Source organism: Mustela nigripes, chromosome 6 (assembly GCF_022355385.1).
Source record: "Mustela nigripes isolate SB6536 chromosome 6, MUSNIG.SB6536, whole genome shotgun sequence".
Lineage (NCBI taxonomy): Eukaryota > Metazoa > Chordata > Mammalia > Carnivora > Mustelidae > Mustela > Mustela nigripes.
This window is the reverse complement of record NC_081562.1, coordinates 65,310,874-65,332,682: the sequence shown is the minus strand read 5'-3', so window position 1 is coordinate 65,332,682 and position 21,809 is coordinate 65,310,874. Positions and strand designations below refer to the sequence as shown.

At 34.6% G+C, this 21,809-nt stretch overlaps 2 protein-coding genes across 5 annotated transcripts in view; one reads left to right on the top strand and one right to left on the bottom strand.

The window, feature by feature from the left end:
• The window catches only part of FAR2 (fatty acyl-CoA reductase 2), a 135,467-nt gene extending 127,411 nt beyond the window's left edge, over window positions 1-8,056 (top strand). For all 4 annotated transcript variants that reach the window (XM_059402732.1, XM_059402729.1, XM_059402730.1 and 1 more), the window contains 3 exons: window positions 2,093-2,222; window positions 4,981-5,108; window positions 6,036-8,056. In XM_059402732.1, coding sequence (XP_059258715.1) covers window positions 2,093-2,222; window positions 4,981-5,108; window positions 6,036-6,198 — 421 coding nt within the window. In that variant the 3' untranslated portion in view covers window positions 6,199-8,056. The remainder of the gene's footprint in view (window positions 1-2,092; window positions 2,223-4,980; window positions 5,109-6,035) is intronic.
• A 2,046-nt stretch (window positions 8,057-10,102) lies between these two features.
• Window positions 10,103-21,809, bottom strand: part of ERGIC2 (ERGIC and golgi 2) — a 38,438-nt gene continuing 26,731 nt past the window's right edge. The window contains exons 9-14 of the mRNA XM_059402733.1: window positions 19,968-20,023; window positions 18,736-18,834; window positions 15,080-15,177; window positions 13,441-13,603; window positions 12,311-12,393; window positions 10,103-12,144 (exon numbers count right to left, since the gene is read on the bottom strand). Coding sequence (XP_059258716.1) covers window positions 12,082-12,144; window positions 12,311-12,393; window positions 13,441-13,603; window positions 15,080-15,177; window positions 18,736-18,834; window positions 19,968-20,023 — 562 coding nt within the window. The 3' untranslated portion in view covers window positions 10,103-12,081. The remainder of the gene's footprint in view (window positions 12,145-12,310; window positions 12,394-13,440; window positions 13,604-15,079; window positions 15,178-18,735; window positions 18,835-19,967; window positions 20,024-21,809) is intronic.

Below are 21,809 nucleotides of genomic sequence, written 5' to 3'. Positions count from 1 at the left end.
GAAAAAATCTTAAAAAATATAGTAGTTCTACGTTTTTATGTGATAAAATGAATAAAGGAAAAGAGTCCTTTATAGCTTTTACATTTTGTGTGTTAAGAATACCTTCTGTGCCTGAAAGTCATAAATATATTCTAAGAAAAAATACTATTAGGCTGATATATTCTGTACATAGGATATCATTCTACAATGCTTATTTTTAAAAATTAAATTTATTGAAATCACATCAATGAAATGAAATCACATCATCTCTTTACCCCAGGATGACAGAGTTGTAGAAGGGAAAAAGATTGCCATTATCCATTTGGGCTGCTAGCATGGGTGGTTCAGTGGTAGAATTCTCGCCTGCCATTTGGGCTGCTATAACAGACTATCATAGATTGGGTGGGTTATGAACAACAGAAGCTGTTTCTCATGGTTGCAGAGACTGGGCAGTCTAAGATCACAGTGCTGGTAGATTCGGCATCTGCTGAAGACCTGCTTCCCGGTTCCTAGACAGCCATCTGTGTCCTCACATACTGAAAAGGCTGAGAGATTTCTGGGGTTTCTTTTTATTTTATTTATTTGACAGATGGAGGTCTCAAGCAGGCAGAGAGGTAGGCAGAGAAAGAGAGGAGGAAGCAGGTTCCCTGCTGAACAGAGAGCCTGATGCGGGGGCTCAATTCCAGGACCCTGAGACCATGACATGAGCCGAAGGCAGAGGCCTAACCCAATGACCACCCAGGCGCCCCTGGGGTTTCTTTTATAAAGGGCACTAATCACCTCCCAAAGTCTTCTCCATATACTATCACATTGCTTAGAATAGGTCTAAATATGTGCACTTGGAGAGGAGGAAGGGAGATATATTGTCAATAGCAAAAATGTAAGATGATATTAGCCAAATGTAACCCTTTTATGATGCTTATATCAGGGAATAATGAGTATACCTTCTGCCTAGGAATTTCCCATGATACAATGAGAGAAGTCCCGCAGAAGACATTAGGTAAATGGATTATTAGGATTTGACCAGAAATAAGACCAAATTCCCAAAATAGCATCACAAGTCATTATTGGGTCGACTACAGTAATCACTACTGCTAACCTGGCCTAAAGTAAATGTTCTATGGGCTAAAGTGATCCGTAGCCAGAAGATCTAGGTTGCTGCATTTGCTGTGTGACCTTGAACCTGTTAATCCTTCTTTAAGATGAAGAGTACATATCTTTACGACCTGTGAGGATCGAATAAGAGCATCAAATATGAAAGTTTTCCATAAATTGTTGTAAATTTGGCAAGTTCACACAGCAGAGCTGGTCCCCGTCCTGACCACAGGGCGGGCAGATGCCAGCCATCAGAAGAAATGGGACACAAGAGTGGTGAGATTACAAAAGCGAGGCTTTTTTAGGTCGGTCAAAACTGGTTTGGAATTTTCCTTTTGTTGCTTGTATTATCATGGCCACTTAATCTATCTTAAGCTCACTTTGCCCATTCATAAAATGTAGATGCGAAGCTACTTAGCAGAGATGCTATGAGAACTAGGTGAGAGAATTTTTTGAAACATCAGCACAGTGCCAGACAGTGGGGTTATCACCTAGTAAGTTATTTTCTGGTATCAGGCTGCACTTTTAAAATGTTTGCTCATTTTTTTTGTTTTGTTAAGATTTTACTTATTTACTTGAGAGAGAGGGAGAGTGAGCACGAGAGGGGAGAGGGTCAGAGGGAGAAGCAGACTCCCTGCTGAGCAGAGAGCCCAATGTGGGACTCAATCCCAGGATTCCAGGATCATGACCTGAGCTGAAGGCAGTCACTTAACCACCTGAACCACCCTGGTGCCCCAAAATACTTGCTACTCTTGAGAAAGAGAAGGTAGTAGAGAGGAAGAGGAGTTCGATGGTATTAAATGACTAATCAAACTCCCTTAGATTCAATATTCCTTCATTAAACAATTAACGTGTACAGAGAAAAAAAGAATACGTGTTTTAATGAGGAAGTGGGGGAAAGAGGTAAATTTTTTATAGTTTCTGATAAGTAATTTGTCACACATCCTAAAAAGTAGTAACGGGAAAGCAGCCAGCAGTGGTGTGCTGGTATTTGATATCTGATATCTCTTTACCCCAGGATGACAAAGGTCATGAATCGGCTTTTAAGAACAGTTTCCATGCTGGAGTATTTTGTCAACCGGAGTTGGGAATGGAGCACATACAATACAGAAATGCTGATGTCTGAGCTGAGTCCTGAAGACCAGAGAGTAAGTAGAGTGCTGACAACCAACAGGAAAATCTTGCTCATTTGCAACTTAGAATTATTTGACCTGGAAATCTGACAAAGGAAGTTTTAGTTATATACACAGAATCTTTTTTTTTTTTTTTTTTTGGCTAAGAAAACCAATCCGTGCAATTGATATAACTACAGGATATAAGTTAATGTAGATAAGAGACCTGGGTTCTTGACTGGGTAGATCCTCACTGCTATCCTGTAGTCACATTTCACATACTTTGCTTCAATCCCTGTTTGCCTTTGGAGGCTGTTTTCAACAAACCTCTCTATTTTCCCTAATCTCACAACATAGGACTTCAATGACAAAAAAAATCATAATTTTACTACTCATAAATGTATCCATTCTTCTTGTTAAATCAAAATTGTTCTGCATCTCCAAAGCTACAGTTCTTTCTTTCTTTTTAAAGCTAAACCCTCCTCACATGTGCATCCCACTAAGACCTCTCTCCCTCCTCTAGCACACTGACACCTAGACAGCTTCTCTCCCTCTAATGACCTGTTTTCAACAATTCAAGCATCTCTCAAGACATGCCTTCACTCTAATTGCTTAGCATCATTGCCATTTCTTTCTTTACATTAGCTTCTTGGCAGTTGCAGACATTAAGTCCTGAGATCTTTCCATATTCTGAAATTCACATAGAAATCTTTCATACTTTGTACATGTTCCTAGCATTTTTCTTCTCAAGAAGTCATGTGTTCCCTGAGCAAAGACTTAGTTTTCAATTAAACTTTAAAGTTTTCACTCTTGATTGACATTATCTAATTTTTTAAAGAAAAAAGCATTTTTTAAAGATTTTATTTATTCATTTGAGAGAAAACGCACAAGCAGGAGGAACAGCAGAGGAAGAAGGAGAAACAGAGTCCCTAAGGAGCAGGGATCCCAACACGGGATCAGTCTCAGGACCCTGAGACCATGACCTGAGCCAAAGGCAGTCACTTAATTGACTGAGCCCACCAGGTGCCCCCACCCCCCAAAAGCATTTCTTGAGTTACCTAGTACTTGGCAGCATGTAAAAGAGACCAAGTCACACCGAGAGGGAATCATTAGAAGGCCATAGCTCACCTCACTTGCCAGGTATATAACGTGATTCAAATCCAAGCTCTAGAATTACTTTGGGTCATGGAACCTAAGAGTTACTTGCAAATCAAACACTGTTACAGTAAATACACCAGGTGAGATTTTTGAGGGATGTTTTAACTGAAATAATTGCTGATCCTCTCTAAACCGGACATGAAATAGAGCTATTTTCAGCAACGTTTACGTACCTTGTATAGACAAAGATTATTCTAAGCACGTGTTTAAAATGTAGAGCTAATGATCAAATTAGCTTATTTTTTAAAAAGCTACCATAGATTATGTTTAAAATTAGCTTCAAGTTTTAGGTAGGCTTATTTTTATTTTATTTACTCCATGGAATATATCCATCTAAAGAATTCAAAAGGTAATAAGCATAGAGTTCCATTTTTTGACATACTACTATTTTAACCTAAAATAACCAAAAATTTTGTGGAAAAAAACAAATCTGCTATGGATTTAACATATGCTTTCAAAATATCTTAGCAAAGGTAATAGTCCTGAATAACTGGATATAATTGCCAAACTCTGGCTTAGAATTGAGTTTGACTCACCCTATGGGATGAGAATTCTAAACTTTATGGCTTCATTGAAATCTAACTTAGAAATGTGAAATAGTATAAAATAAAAGCCTCTATTTATACAGATGAATAAGTTATATTTAGTGCTACGATTAAAAACAAACCTATCCAAAGTAATAAAAAAAATTACCTTTGAAAAGCATTTCAGCTGTTGGACAAGTCTATGAAGCGCTCTCGAACTTGTTAATCTCATCTATTTGTTAATACTCCATATTATTTCACAAAGATTTGGGATAACTTGCAATAAGCATATATAATTAAAGAACAAAATAGAAATAAAATATCAAACTAGGGAAAATTTTAAAACATGAACTCAAGGATAAGAAAAATAGAATGTTCATCCATGTCTAGTCTACGAGATCTTATCCAAGTCAGTGCAGTTAAGCAGGGACTTTGTTCTGAACCTTCTGGTGGCGAAGTGAAAGGGAAAAATATAGTTCCATGGCATTCTGTGTCCAAGAGGAGGAAATGTACTAGTGTTCCAAGAGAAGCAAGCACTTCACTCATATCACTTAGCTCTAAATGTTTTTGAAGGACTTCATTTAACAGCACACACAGTATGATAACACCTCTAAAACAAATACAGAATATAAATTCTGCTAAACTTTTCCTTAAGGCTTTGCTTATCCAGTTTACCTTAATCTGCAAAATGAAGTAGGAAAGGATGGTAGGCCAAGGGACCACCACCAAAATTCAAGAATGGGAAAGAAAAGCACTCTTAGTTTTGTTCCCTAACCAAAGTTATTCCAACACTTTTAAAAATAATTAACCTCCATTTACTTGAAATTAGCTTTCACCCAATTAATGCCAGTTCCTTTAAATTCCCCTCACAAGACTTCCCAAAAGTTAAATATTTGTGCTTGATCTATGCTTAAATATTTGTGTAATAGTAACCCATAGAGTCAGTGTCTTTGAAATAACAGCTCTAATAATCTCCTTTGGAGGGGTCCAACCTAAGTCTTTCAAACCGAACGTCACTCATTTATGTAAAAGAAACTTCATCAAAAAAGACAAGGTGATTGTCTCCATCAGTGAAAATCGGGCAGCCCCCATAATCTCTTCTTGCCTTTCAGGTATTCAACTTTGATGTGCGCCAGTTGAACTGGTTGGAATACATTGAAAATTATGTTTTAGGAGTTAAGAAGTACTTACTGAAAGAGGATATGGCTGGGATCCCAGAAGCAAAACAACATTTGAAAAGGTAAGCATAATCAGTCAGTTAATATTTACCAAGCACTTACCACAAATACCTGATTTTATACCAGACATGAAATTTGAGCAGGGGAGAGGAGGAATTAACATTTCCCGAGCATTTACTACATTACAGGTCCTTCCTTGTATATTCTCCCCCTTGTAATACACTGTTTCAGCTAGATATCACCACACCTGTATGAGGGAGATGTTATTTTGTTATCCCATTTTTCTTTTTTTTTAATCAACTATTTAGACTCAAAGAAGGTTAAGTAACTTGTCCATGGTAAGACATGGGAAGTAGAGGAACCAGATTTGAATCCAAGTTTCTCTGTTTCTTCTACCACAACCTATCATAATGTGAAATAAAGAATACCAAAAAGTAGGTAACTTGACTGTGCTCTTTAACATGAGCAGTCACTCAACCACTCTTGAAATCCTTAAACTGCCTTAAATTCCTTTCAGTCCTTATTCCACAAGGGGCAAAGAACCAGAACAGTCTGATATAATTCTCATAGAAACAAAGGGCTTTTAATGCAGAGATTATAAGCTTGGAAAAGTAAATTGCAAACAGAGGAACCTTGAAGCAGGCTGAGAACTTTAGAACTTACCTTCTACTGAACAAGAACCAGGGAAGATTTGTGATATGATCAAAGTATATTTAAGAAAGATTAGGTTAGTCATGTTTTAAGATTCGTCCAAGTAGGGAGAGGTTTGGGAAAAAGAAACTAGTCAGGGGAATACTATGGAAATCTGATTATTCAGAAGGCATGTTGTGGAATAAGAGCTATAAAAATCAAAAGGTCATAAGGTCATGCCACGTACCTGTGGGCACGTAACAATTTGCTGGTCACAACCAGAAACAATACACTTTGGCTTCAGATAACACATTTGGGTCTTTGGTGTTTTAACTTTGGTTCTATGTGTCTGTCCCCAGGCTCCGAAATATTCACTACCTCTTTAACACTGCCCTCTTCCTCATCGCGTGGCGCCTTCTCATTGCAAGATCTCAGATGGCTCGGAATGTCTGGTTCTTCATTGTGAGCTTCTGTTATAAATTCCTCTCCTACTTTAGGGCACCCAGCACGCTTAAGGTGTAAGAACATTCAGCAAGCTCCTTTTATCTGGAACCTTTTGGATACCTCTAAAACAGCGAACTGTGGTTCTCAAGATTAGGAAGTAACAAAGAATATGCCCAAGCTCGTTACCTGTCAAAGTGTTGTCATGTCTTCACCTCTGTTTCTTACCTCTATATTTTATTTCAGTGAGAGAAGGAAAGTCATATCCTAGCCTATAATCATACATATCTTAGGAAAAATTATTTCCAGATTGCTTCCTAATACTCCATTCTGTGCCCTTGAATATAAAACACCAAAGTACATTTATCTGTCCATATTTAGGTTTTTTTCTCTTCAGAGGACTAATTTTTGACTCAATGTACATGGAAGAACACATGATATAAGCTGAAATATGCTAAAGAAAGGCAGTTCTAACCTTGGAATCATTCTGGGGTACCCAGTATAAAGGTTTAAAGTCAAGATTAAGTTGAGGAAGAATGATCTTTGCATCCTCAGAAAAACTGTAAAAGAGATAATTCTCTGAAATCTCAGTGTCCTTTTTCTGTTATACCATGAAGACCTGTTGAAGGCTGGGAGAACTGGAAAAGTGGATTCACATCTAGCACTTCCCTCAACTATTTCTGAAATCTAAAAAACAAAACAAACAAAAAATAGGTGTAAATAATTATGTATAGAAGGAGAGCTCAAGCATAGTTGCATTGGTACCGATTATGCTTGTAAGTAAAATTAGTTTCATTATTTGAATCTGACAACTTTTATTTCTAAATCTTTTGAGTCACCCATTTTCCTGAAAACCTTCTCTCAGGAGCTTCCTTTCTGTTCACTGAAGTCACCAAACCCCTTATATTTGTTTATTTTGCTCAGTCCTCAGAGCTGGAGTGACTGATGGAAGGTCCTAGGCTAGAATCTTGAAGAAAAAAAAAACCAAAAAAACACATAACACAAAAATTCAGTCCCTTGATCTTTGCCAGTGAGAAAGGCAAAATTTTAAATATAAATGTAAATGTTAGTTTTTCTGGGAAGTAGGGAGGATTACCCTTCTATGACCACCAGGACTTGCTAGTATCTTGATCATTCCAGTTACACAATGCTAACTGTGCAAAGTACAGCAGAAGAGACTTCACTAACAGACTGTCACTTTAGAGAGTAAGTGTTGTTTTATTTAAAAATATTTTATGTATAATACCAATGAATTAGTAAAAACTATTTATTCTCAAATCCCTATATTAATAATATAACTGTTATCCTGACTTTCCTTGCATTTGAGAAATCAGTGTATGTTGGATTGCAGCATTTCATGTTAAAAATATGGAATATTATCCAAATATAGTATGTGAGGCCTCAGCAACTAAAAAAAACCGCACAACCACTAGAAAATTACATGAGCATAAACTGGCAAGGAAGGCAGTGATATGTATACTCACTTTCCCGATTAATTGGTAATACTCAGAAAGCACGTGCACATAGTTGTAGTGTACAAGGCTTGAAGGGCAGCTTCAAGTCCAGTATTACCTGAGATTTTTCTGAACACCATAAAGGGCATTTGGGGGGGAACTCTTCTGGGCAGTATCTTTTCTCGAATCTCATCTAAAGGTCTGGGAACTCCTTTCCACACAACCCAGCTCTGAAACAAAGCACTTGGTGATTTTTAATTTGAGAGGTCTAGATGATACTTCTGAGCTATACTGATTGAGATACAAACTATAGATATGATAAAAAGAAATCAAGTTATAATTCAATGAGATGGGATAAAACATAATTATTCCAAGAATTTACTATCTTTTGATTGTTTCACCAATTCCATGAATTCCACTGATCAAGTATTCATTTTGACTTTTGATTAAATGAAAGTTTCAATTAAAAAAATGTTTTCCTCTTCTAGTGTTGTATCTTTAACTGCTGACTACTACAGATTTCCTCCCTCCCCTGAGGAAAAAAGAATTTTCCAAAGAAACTACCAGATGAGTATAAATTTTAACACACAGATACTAATGCTTAAACATTTTCTGATACCATTAAGAGTGTTACATTTACACGCTGAAGCATGTTTTATCTGTGGCATTAAAGAAATTACACAAATAAAGTTCTGTGATGATTAAGCAGTAAAAATAGGTATCTGTATGAAAGAAAATCCCTAATTATTTTCTATCAAGACCAATTAACCATTATTTGAATGCCTAATATATACAATTATTACAATGTAATACGAAGAACCTTCTACTTTTGGGGAAAAGAGGATGGACGGTAAGTGCAAAGAAAAGGTATCTATGTTTAAAAAGAAGTTTTGGTAATCCTTATATTCTTTACCCACAACATACCTGATACAGTAATGACTATTTCAGAGTTAAAAACAGTCACCACCTAAAGCAATTAATACAACTCAGAAAAAATACTTAAGATAACTTACTAACTTTATACTCATCCAACCCATCACCTCCAGTTAACATCTCATTCAAACAGCTGATTTAGAATCACTCATTCACTTTTTAATATGAAAATACAAAAGAAATCCAATCTCATACAGTAATTTGGCTCTATCTGGAGCAAAAGCAATATAACAGAGTGATATTTAAAGACTGCCAGTTTTCCTATGAGGAAAAAAGCTTATATATGAGGGACTGAGTCTTATTTGGGGGTACACGATAATAAGAGGACAAAGAAATTTATATTTGTCATTTTACTTACAGTCCAATTGTTAAGGATTGAGACTCTAAAATTGTGTATCCTCTTTTCTCTTAAAAACAAAAAACAAAAAAATCCAAGGCAGTTTGTTTCCTACTGTTACGACAATGCAAGGTGATTTTATCACTAACAAATATTTCAAAAGTGGGGAAAAACTACAATAAGGAAATAGTGGGACATTAACCCAGGCATCATACCATAATGTAGTGAATACATGGTGATCAAGTTCGGATAGTGCTGACAAAGGGTGGCTCACTTTAGCTTGCAGAAGGTTTGCAATAGAGCTCCAAACAGAAGTGGAGGGACTTAAGCACTACATTAAAGGGCATGATGAAATTTTAAAGATCATCTGGCTCAGGCATAAGTATTTTTAAACAATGAAAATATGCATCTTGAACTTGAGTTCAAGATTCAAAGTTTTAAATTTTGAAGCAGACAAGATGCATATAAAATTTCCTTTCTGGTACCTGAATCATTAACCCAGAACATAAAAAGGATGCATAAAATATCCCTACAGATACCATTAAAAAATTAGACCTTAAGTCATTCCTTTACAAATTCCAAAGTTAGGTTTAAAAACTGCAAACCTTGCTTGCATTAGTAATTTTTCTATGAAAATTCAGTGCTATCATAAAACATATGTGAGAAAAATGTGGTATTAATCATCTAAACTGAGAATTAAAAGTGATTTTGTAATTCTAATACTGCGTTAAGCTTTTCCCAAGAGGTCATCTGTACTGTACAAATACCACAGCAGAGAATTATTCACCTAAATATTCATCTCCTTTTCTAGACCAAAGTATACAAAACACAGTTTTTTAAAAAGCCTATTTCATATAAGCTGAAATCTCAACTTTTAAAATATTTAGTCTGGAATATATAAATATTATGAATAAATAAAAAGGATTGAGTAATAAAGTTGGGTACCCTACTGAGGACACCCTCCCCCAAGCACAAGCCAAAGCTCCATAAGAAGTAGGTCAGCACAGTGTTCTCTGCAATGGAAAAGAAACACTTGGTGAGGTCAAAAACTCCTAACAAATCCCAATATGCAGGTATACTTCGTCATTCACCATCCAGAAGGCTGATCAGAATCTTACTACTTTGATGGCCAAAAACCTGACTTTTAGTATTTGAGGAGAGTCAGGTAGCAAGTTTTCTTAACTATTAAAGTGTAAATCAATGGCAAAGCAAGATTTTGCTTTAAAGAAATGGCTTTTATAGTCAGCTTTAATGGGACAGGTTAGTTACATTAAAATTTTAATAAGGTATTTGGAAAACATGGGAACAATTAAAAATCATATGTAAGCACCAAAACAATTTTAAAATCCTTTTTAAAGACACTTAACTACTAAAATCCTAACTGAAAGAAAGTAATTTTAAATCAATAGTTTTACCTCCCTAAAAAAAAAAAAAAAATACAAGACTCTGAAACTTGAATGAACTTTCTGGAAAGCAGATTCACAGAACCAAGATTCAGTCTAAAATTGCTAAAATTCTAAATAAAATTTCTTTTGAGAGATGTTCTATAGTTCCTTGTCTAACTTCACTGGAAATACTATCTTAAAAAAAAAAAAATCAACAGAGAAGGCGCATTCATTATTTAGAATTTTCTGGAACAAAAAAAATCTTTCAGAGCACGTTATGTCACCTGTGTTAATAGTCAACTTAATGGCTCTTAGTAGTAAAGTGTGTATTTTAAACAATAATGCTTTTACTTCCTGCAGTGCCATTTAACGTAAGCTTTACTTCAGAGCAGTTCCAACAGTATCTCTCCTCTCCACTCACATCATCTGTACCAACTACTTTCAAGAAAACATTTATCTTTTAAAAAAAAACAAAAAAATCCATTTGTAAAACTGTAATCTGTGACATCCTATGTCCCAAACCACCATTTTAAAACTAGTCTTTTAGTCTTGTCCTTCCTACTTACCTGGAATTTTATTTCCCCATTTCTCTGAAGTACTTCAACTGTTGGGGATTGGTATAGTTGACTCTATCATTAAGTATTAAAAAAGGAAAAACTGATGTTGGCACACATATTCCAAATACAGTATTTAATGGCACCTGAGTGAAATCTCCCTCATTATTTTTAGTCTTTCATAATCTGCAAATTTAAAAGCAATCCTTAAATAATAAGGAAGCTAGAACAACACACTCTAATAACAAAATCAGTAACATTCAGGACACTCTGAATGCAGACACTCATAATCCAGTTTACAGCTTACCAGACACTGTTTAATGATAATATCTTAAATCTGACACGATCTTGCCTCATGTTTCTACTTTATTTGCCTCATGTTTCTACTTTAAAGTTACCCTGTTGCCTCTCACCCAAACATGTAGAAAATAGTCTATTTTTCCATTTAATAATTTACAAGCTGAGAGGTTTCCTCACCAGCAATGGACCTTTGTATTAGTCACCACCTGCTCCCAAAGTATACCATTAATGCAAGTATCAGATTAGAAAATTGAGCATCTTTCTAAAAAATGTGCTTTGTTCTGCCTGTATAAGTAAGTGCCCACTATACAGTATGTGAATGATATCTGTTACATATTATAGCACCTATGCACCTGCCTCCATAAGAATTCACCTTAGTCTTCCACAACCCTGCCTTGAACAGTCAGAAAAAGCCAACAGCCAGAGTTTAAAGAAAAGCAGTGACCTTCCTCAGACCAAATTATTGGATAAATGGCCTTGTCATTATGGCTTAACATTGATATGGCTATAACATAGGGACCCATCCCTGTTTTCCTTTATTACCTGACCACAACTTTTTAAAGTCTAGACTAGTTTTCCATATGTTTTACATATTTTATTCTGATATATCTTTTAAAAACAGAAGGATGCAAACATTTGCATTTATAATCCCTTTTTCTTTAGATGTGGTTTGACTTCTTTACTTCAGGCTCTTTCACCAAGAAGCAAGCTCTGATTTCGATACTGCCCATTTCTATGAAAATATCAGAAGGGGTCATCTTCAAAGCAATACTTCAGTTAGGCTTATTCACTGATTAGCTGCATAATTTCTTCTAGGACATTTGTAACAGACACAACATATATAAGATTTCAGTTTGGGTTTTTCTTTTTTTTTTTCCCCTAGGTATGATTCCCACTTCTCATTCATATTTTCTTTTCTTTGAATATATTGCACAATATTTTATTATTAAAAAAGGTTTTATGTCTCAGGCAAAAAGTTTTTCTCCTTCACTCAGGAGGTGCTAATGTGTATTATTCTCTAAAAGAGGTAAGTGGTTGTCTGTGTGGCCATCCTCAAAGGGGACCTAGGGAGAAGAAAAGACCAAAGCATTAGTTTTATTCCTTACACATCCCCTCTAAACACAATGCTTTATTTTGGGCAATTTCTTTCTGAGCACCAAAAGCTACTGTTTAGGTTTAACAATGGTACTATGAGTTAGAGGTCAGCACCATTTCTACTATAGCACTTACAGAACTGACAGGTTTGTAGGATCCAAGTCTGAAACGACAGTAAATTATTTCAACTATAAATTTCCCAAATCCATGTAACATGCCTGCAATAAAAAATAAGTTTATGTTTTTAATTAAATGATGCTTTTATTGAAATTACTTCCTAAATTATTTCCTAAATTATTACATAAGAATAAAAAAACTCCACTAATTATAATGGAATAGATTAAGAAAGGAAACAAGACAGTTTGCTTTATTCATTTCAACGGTTAAAAACAGCTGAATTTTAAAACAAATAGATTTCAAAATCACAAGGCCACATAATTCATGAACTTGACAAAGCAATCTTATCAAGGGTGCTTTATATGTCTTACATTCATATCTTTTTGAAAAAATAATATCAGCACTCCAAATTTAAACAAAGTAGCAACAAAGTCTTTCATAAGAAAACCTATTCATTCATTTAAAAAATAAAATTCAAAGTATAAGTAATACAGCTCCATGTAATACTGAAAAGGGTTGGGGATAAAGAAGGAACAGTTTCCTTTCTTTATCTATTGTACTTAATACTCAAATTTTCATGATTACAATTCTGCAAGTTATCTTTAAGAGAATCTCATAAGTTTAGGACAAAAAAGCCCCAAATCATAAAAACAGTATGACTGAACATTCTGGTTGCACATATTACATGGTTCAAAGTAGGTAAGATTTGATTTTACATATTCTACAGTTAAAAATACCTTACCTGAAAAAGAAAATTTACATTCAAGTGTCTACTATTTCTAGGCATTTTCTCATCTAATCCTACAACACACTTATGTTAGACACTTATGATTATTCCCATTTTTATAGATGAAAAAACAATTTCAGAAAGGTAGCTGTCCTATATTACAAGGCTACTACCATGTAAACAGCAGAACTTGAATTTTAGGATCTCTCTAGGACACTAATCTCCCTAAAATCACTGAATGCAGTGAACTTAGTTATGTTTAATGTGTAATCAATGTAATTTTGGAAGTTTGGAATTAAATCTTAGAAAAAATTCTTTAAATACCAAAACATGGGAATAAATACATTTCTTGCTCCTTCTAAGGGAAAGCATCTTAATTTCAGTAACACTTTTAGAAATTAGACAAGGAATGAATTTTAACCTGTTGTTGAAAAGATTCCTCCAACAATACCACAGAGTCTTACAAAAAACTGCCAGAAAGGCATATGCTCCTCAGTAACTGTTACCATAAGAGAACTGAGATCATATTTCATAAATATCCCAGAGACTCCATGGCTGCCTGCAGCATGGTTAATTACACGTTCCTAAAAGGAAGGGGAGAGACAAGAGAAGCAGAAAAATGGGATTCACATCATCTGGTTACTTGCACAGTTAATATGAAGCCCTGCAGCCCAAATGTACAAGAGGGATCTCCAAAACTCTTTATGAATTGTCCTACTAGACTAAGCTCTTCAGAGACAATCAAATTATTCTGTATTCTTTGTGTGATCAGCTTCTACAGAAATCAAGAGCAGAGACATTCTTTCCTATTTTCTCAAAAAGGTCACTCAAGTGTTCTACTTACTGAGCTCAAGAGCTTACAACTATATGGCATCTTCACCGACCAAATCCATAAAAGCCAGGCTCATATTTTGACATACGTTTTGTTACAATTCTTTGCGAAGAATTTACAAAATAATTATATTTCTTGTCATTTCAATTATCAGATTTAGAAACAATTTCACTTTCTGTTGTTCATTTTATTTAAACTGTATGAAATACAATACAAGAAGAAAAGAGAATGCCCTCATTTGAAAGATATCAAAATTTAAGCTACTGGCTTAGTTTTTAAAAGTTTTCTCGGGGCGCCTGGATGGCTCAGTGGGTTAAAGCCTCTGCCTTCGGCTCAGGTCATGATCTCAGGGTCCTGGGATCGAGCCCTGCATCAGGTTCTCTGCTCAGCAGGGAGCCTGCTTCCTCCTCTCTCTCTCTCTGCCTGCCTCTCTACTTGTGATCTCTGTATGTCAAATTAATAAATAAAATCTTTAAAAAAAATTTTTTAAAAAGAAGTTTTCTCTTGAAAGGAATGCAACTAAAATCAAAGACCTACCATACTGTGTTCACCAGCAAGAAAATACTCTATTTCATTCCATCCTGTTTACACTTCAAAATCAAGTTTGCAAAACTTGGAACTCTTCAGGATATTAATATTTGGATATATACCATTCTTAAACAATAGTAAGAAAACATGACCCCAGAATATATGAGAAGTCTGTTAAACTGTCCAATTCCAAAACTCTGCTCCTATTTAAAAGGCCACTCCACCCTGAGATTGCAAAACGTTTGTCCTCTTAGATGAATAAAAAGTACTAACATAGGAAGGCAAACCCTCTAAGTCTTCTATCTGAGACACAAGAATCATGCACAGCCCAGGATAGGAACAATAATTAAAAACTAACACTAAGAAATCAGAGTCCAATGGCAGATAAGAACTAATTATACCAATACAAGAGGAAACATTGCAAAATTAAGATATAAAGAATAAAGTCATTAATACCATCCTAGTTTAATGTTTTGTTTAAAACCATATAGAAGATGTTCCAGATTTTTAAAATCTTCCTCTTTTCTTGCTCTAAAGCATACTAATATCCATTTTTATTGGCTTAAAATATTAATGCATTTCAAAACTTCCACAAATTTTAAATGGGAGAGGATACCAACTCTAACTTTATTTTGTAGCTGGACTATTAAATGCTTAAAAAAAAAAAATCAAATCACTTTATCAGTTGGATTCAACTTACCCTTTCTGTCACAGAAAACTGATGGGTATCTGCTGAAATTTTATATGTATGTAATTTTGTTGGCACAACTGTAATAAAATACTGGAACATCTGGTTGTCTAGAATAAAAACAAAATGTTTTCTTTTCATCAAAATAGCAACAACTCTACTGCCAAATCCACCCTCCTTCTATTAAATACACTTACCTTGATACATAATGCTACTTATGACTTAGTGTTTAACAACAACAACAAGAACAAAAAAGTTTTAAAGCATAATGAAATCAATATACTCATACTTGGTAAACAACCTTTCAATAAGCATAAATAGTCACATATACACATTAGAAGAGGTTAAAAACTGTAGTCATTAGATATCCTTTATAACATTATTATCCTTTTACCAAATGTGAAAAATAAAAGTAGCATTTCATTATAGTACAGAAATTAGTAGGAATAAAGTTATGATAGTATAATCACCATAGGACATTTTCAGTTTTTACTAATATCTTAAGATATACAGATAAAGCAAAATTGAATTAGCCAGCCTTTGGATATATACAAAGACTTGATACGGCAGGAGGAAGATAACTAACAAACCTACTCACTGATGGTCTGAGACTACTGCATAATCCAAAGGATCCTATTTATAGTCTTTAGGCATTTCCAGGTTTAATACAAGTCATAAACACCAGTTTATTACCAATTGTTAATCTTAGATAACAGTTCACATAATACAAAACATGTTAATTTTCAAGGTCTATATTCTAGAAAATTTAGAACTAGATATATCTATCTGTAGTGAGAATTAGGTAATAGGCTTCATTACATTTGACATGAAACCATGTGATTCACACCACATAACTGTCTATGGAAACTGTGTACAGAAATAAAATATATCAACTTTAAATGTATGGTCTGATAAATTTTGACAATCGTATTCACCCAGGTCATCACCACCACACTCAAAATATAAAATATTTTCACCACCTCAAAAAGTTCCTCCATACCGCTTTACAGTCATTTCCCTGTATCTCCGACCCTAGGTTAACCACTAACCTTCTCTCAGCACAGATTAGTTTTGCCTATTCTAAAATTTTATATAGAAAGTACATAGAAGGTACTTTTGTGTGTCTACGTTCTTTTGCTCAACCTTAGTGAATTTTTATTTCAATCAATCCAATGTCTCCGTCTCTTATCTTAGTGTAATTCAGAACAGAGAAGGGAAAGGTAAACAAGACAGGAGGGAGAGGCTGAGAGCAATGGTGTCTTCAAACACTAACATTAAACAAGTTTCTAACAAAATAAAACAAAACCTGTTTCTACTTCACAACTTACTTCACCTACCACTTGTACCAATATAACTTTCAAAAATATGAATAGTATTTGACTAGTTCTTTTATTATTAGGCTCAACTGAATAGCATACATACTATCTCAGATATTGGGGCAGAAAAGTGTCAACTTTGTCTCCCAAAAATAGATGGCTTTTAATTATAGATGGTCTTCAGTTTCATCCTTTGAGTCATTCTTTGCTCAGGTGAATTGCTCTATCTATGCTTAGTTTTGAGGTGTTTTACAATAAACTCTACTATGTCATAAACAGAGGGAGTGAGCTGGAAGTGCTAGTAGAAAAAGGTGTTTAAGTCTTAAAAAGTAATGAAAAGCAGATGAAATTAAGAGTGGCAAGACAATAATCTACATTGTATGCATAGGTGGGATAATCAGTTGGGGGAAACGTGAAGGGCAAAGAGAATCTTGTCACATGTGAGGAGTGAAGTGCAATGAATAACCCAAACAGTCAAAGACACATGACAGGAAAAACTGAAAAACATTTAAGCTGTGGCCAGAGAACTACTAAGACCTTTATGTCAATGTTAATTCAAAGAAAGACTATAAAGCTGTCAGATAATTTAATGGCCAAGTTGGGGAAAGCTGGAGGTGGGGAGTGGGGGGTGGGGGAGGGGGGGGGGCGCAGACCCTGTTGAATGAAATTTTGTTGCAAGGCACAAATTGTTCCAAAGGTGCTAGTTTGTCCAAACTGGTACAGCATTCAAGATGTAAACACTAAGTAATTCCCTAAACTTCTGGGGAACATCAAGGAGGGAGTGGTTACCTGATACAACAGATTAGTAATGCTGATTTTCCTTTTTCTTTTTGCGAAAAAAAAATTACAAAGCCCAATAAAACATCTAGTAGTAAGGAGAAGAGTACACCTGCTTTAAAGCTTTGAATAACCTGACATTCATCTGGTGGCATTTTATAATAGAACTCTAAATACCTCTTAGTCTTTGTGAATTTAGGAAAAAGTAAACTCAAAAAGAGCCTTTTGAAAACTAATCTGTTTATATTTAGAACTGTTTCTGTACAAAAATTTAAGGTCATCTTAGCATCTTGAAATAAAGTATTAACATGTTTTCAATGATCATCTCATAAGTAACATCTAGTGTATATCTGTATACAATGAACATGAACATACACATAAAGATAAGATTTCATACTGAATAGAGCTTATGGTTCTAGAATTTCCAAGTTTCCTTAAGCGAAGCATTCCCACACAAACATAAAATACTTAGGAATGTAACTCAGTACTCTAAGTAAAACATCTTTGATGTATCTGATTACAATACCATGATAAGAGTAAAATACTGGGGCGCCTGATTGGCTCAGTCGGTTAAGTGTCTGTCTTTGGCTCAGGTCATGTCCAGAGTCCTGGGATCAAGTCCCACATCGGGCTCTCTGCTCAGTGGGGAGCCTGCTTCTCCCTCTCCCTCTGCTGCTTCCCCTGCTTGTTCTGTCAGATAAATAAAATACTTAAAAAAAAATAATGCTGAGAAGAATATTAATAAATCTGTTTTAGTTAATAAAAAATGAAATCCTTATTTATAGTTTTGCAAAGACTCGAATTCCTAGCAGCACATGACGCTTGACATGTCCTTAAAATGTCCTTAAAAGGTGGGGCATGTCACACAGTAGGACTATTTCAGTAGAGGAAAGGTAACCAAAAACCTTCAAGAAACACAAGATACATGCCTTGTTATAAAATTAAGAAAATAATCCATTCACATTTGGATAAACTGGAATTTTAAATGGAACAGAAGGTTAAAATAGTAACAGAAGGTATCTACCTATGCTATAATGTACTACTTCTGAGTTAATAACCAAGCTATTCTAGAATAACTCTAGGTTTCTGATATTTGTAAACTCCCCAAAGAAGTTTCTAAAATGGTAAATATGCATTTTAGAACTTTAAACCTAAAAAAACAAACAAACAAAAAAAAAAAACTTTACGTCTATACAAAGAAAACAATTCTTCTTTAATGTTGAAACTTTAGTTCTTACTCTTTCTTTAGTGCATATGGAAAAGCAGTTAAGGCCTAATAACACATTAACCTTTCATTTAGAGAGCTTTTAAATTCTACTGTTTCCTGCTTACTTATTTTTTTTTTGTTTTCCTGCTTACTTCTTACTTTAATTTGTTTTGTTCTTATGGCTCATTTCTTAAGATAAGAGTAGGAAATTCTCTCTACATACATTTCCACATAAAATTATTAACCCCGTTAATCTACTTAAAGATTTATCTATGTGTCACAAGAGGATTATTAAAAATGTGTAAGTATTAAAGTTATAAAGGCAATTGCCTGCATGCAAATTCCGATAGTAATTACTAAATACTTACGATCTACAGCAATTTTTTCAGTTCCATCCAAAGGATTAATAATTCCTGGAACAAGCTCTCCAAAAGACAAATGATCTATTCTGTGAGAAAAGTTGTAGGCTAAGAGGAATAAAATAAAACAAATTAAGTATAGAAACTAAATTATTCAAAACTATAGGTTATTTATTGGTTCATATTCTTATCTAATCTCAAATGAAACTATTTCAAATATGTAAGTATAATATAGTATAATATGTATCTAAAACTAAATCTAATATAGTCTAATATAGTCTAATCTAATATAGTATCTAAAACTAAATTATTTTGAGAAAAATGCATATAAATGTGTGGAATTAAGTGTGTAACAAGTACATACAAATAAAATGCTATACCTCAAATTTTATAATTATAAATTATCTTTTACAAAATAGTACATCTAATCCTGATAACTAAAAATAGTAGGCTTTCCTTGTCCAAATCATTATATAGTAACAGAACTGTCAGCACTAGAATGATGTCCATGCAGCCAAATAATGAAACCGATCAGATATATTTTTAATGCAAATCATTGCTAAATATGACAACCTGATTTTTTTTAATGGGTTCTATTTCTTGTTTTTGTTCTCTAAAGAAGCCTTTGTTGCTGTTGTTTTTAAGATTTATTTATTTATTTGAGAGAGAGTGCAAGAGAGCACAAGCAGGAAGAGCAGCAGAGGCAGAGGGAGAAGGAGGCTCCCTGCTGACAGAAGCCCCAGCCAGACATGGGGCTTCATCCCAGGACCCCAGGATCATGACCTGAGCCAAAGACAGACGCTTAATCAAACAAGCCACACAGGCACCCTCTAAAGAAGAATTTTAAAACTAAGTTTTATGACAATCATTACCTAAAACCAACTTGTATATTTGCTATGTATGCATGTGCCCAGATGTCCACTTACAAACTGAAATAAACTTCGAATAATGCTCTTCATTATCCATAAAAATTAGCAGAAATGTGTACAAAGTGATATAAAGCTCACCAAGGCTCTGTTCCCTAACCCTAGCAGCTTCTGAGCTATGAATCAATAGAAACACAGGTAGTTTAAAGATAAGAGAAAATGGATTAGAGTCAACATATTTTCTCCTTTGGATATCCGTTTTGACAACAGCCCACAAAACCCTACCTTGCATCTGCACTCAAAACAAAACAAAAACCCATACATAACACTTTTTTCAATGACATCTTCCTGGAAAAAATTTCAGAAACTGCTTACAGTCATGGTTGACAAGTGCTGCCAAATGTGCATGACCTCGGGGATGTGGAATTGCCCTGAAAAGAGGAAAAAAGATTAAAGTACTAATACTTAAATATATAACTAATTAAAACCAGAAAGGAAATCTTTCCTAAGTTACATAATTGTCTTAATATAAAGTAAAAACACAGTTGTCCTATGATTTACATAGGTAAGTCTACTCATCTCAGCCCTGCAATGAACTGGGGGCTGCCAAAGTGTTTCTGTGAAGTGTCAGACAGTGAGTATTTTAGGCTTTGTGGGCCAAGATGCAAAACTAAAGATATTATATAGTTCGTTACATAAGAAGAAAATTTTTCACAAACTTCTCTTAATGACGTTCAAAATATAATAGTAATAACAGAGTACTTTTTTGTAATTCAGGTATTTTTGCGGGGAGATAAGATTTTCCTTAACTAGGGTTTAGAGTTAGTGTTCCCTACTTTCAAAACTAATCACAGAGATTTATCTGCTATGAAAATCTAGAATGAAATTTTACATATTTTGTCTTTGGAAATATTAAGCCAGTTATCTTTTAACTGAGTATATGCATTGCTTGGGTAGAACCCTATGAGGTTCTTCTCGGTATTTCCTTTTGGAGCGTTATTAACATAATACACTGACGGACTGCTTGCAATTTAAGGCAGAATTTCCTCAAGGGCACAGTTAAATACATTTTGAAACGTGGAAATTTCCTTTGTTCCAGCATCAAGGTAGGAAAACACTTCAGGAACTATAGTTTGCGGTTGGAAAATAAATACAAGTATAAGAATGGAGATCTTCCTTCTTGTTTTAACTTTTGACAGTCAGGCATGGGAAGCATCAGTTGACAATACTTTTCATTGAAATAACCTTACCACAATATAAGTTTCATAAATTAACCTGTTTTTCTTATAATTTCAGGCTAAATTCATTAAGAAACATGACCCAGTCAGCACAAAACTTAACTTTTAAAGTTTGTTCAATAAAAACAGCTGACATTAGTTTTTGTATTCAGAAAAATTTTAATCTCAGCCCTAAGCGCATCCCCCCAAATCACACAAAAACAGGGCTAGACCACTACTAAGCTGTTAAGCTGTTATGTAATAGGGCAAGTTGGAATATTCGGCTTTTCTTTCTGACAAATGTTCATGGAAATGATAATGTTTAAGTCCATGAGAGTAAATGAGGTTCACCATCAATATTACCAGTTCATTAATACATGACAGATTCAAATATTTTCTGCAAAGTACTGCCAATGATACTAATGGATAGCCACAGGCTATAAACAATTTACATTTTCACAAGCCTTGAAAATTTATCCACATTAAGACTTTTTTTTTTTTTTTTTTGCTTCATATCTATTTACCACCAGCAACACACTGATGTTCTATTTCTTTAAAAAATATTTTTGTGTGTAGTTGTTCCAATTACAATTGAATTTGATCAATTCAAACTCACACTGACTCCTCAAAACTAAAACAAACAGTATTGGTAACCTCTGTTCATTCAGCAAAAGCTAAGGAAATCCACTCACTATCACCTGCCTTGCTTTTGAACTACTGGGACACTGCTCTCAGTGTCTTCATCTGCTAGAGCACTTTTCCCACCAAAAAGCTAATCCTCCAAAGCAAACTTACTTTTCCCTGGATGCATTTCTTTGGAGGGTGCAAACACAAGCAATCTCATCAAGCTGCTAGGAAGGGGCTTTCCTTCCTCAGCTAACCAATGAGTCACATGTCAACCTACTGGGTTGCAATCTCACTTTCATTTTTATTTTTACAAAGAAATTCTGCTTGTGCTTATTCCCTTTTAAATTTTTTAATTTTCCTGAGAGTTAGTAAT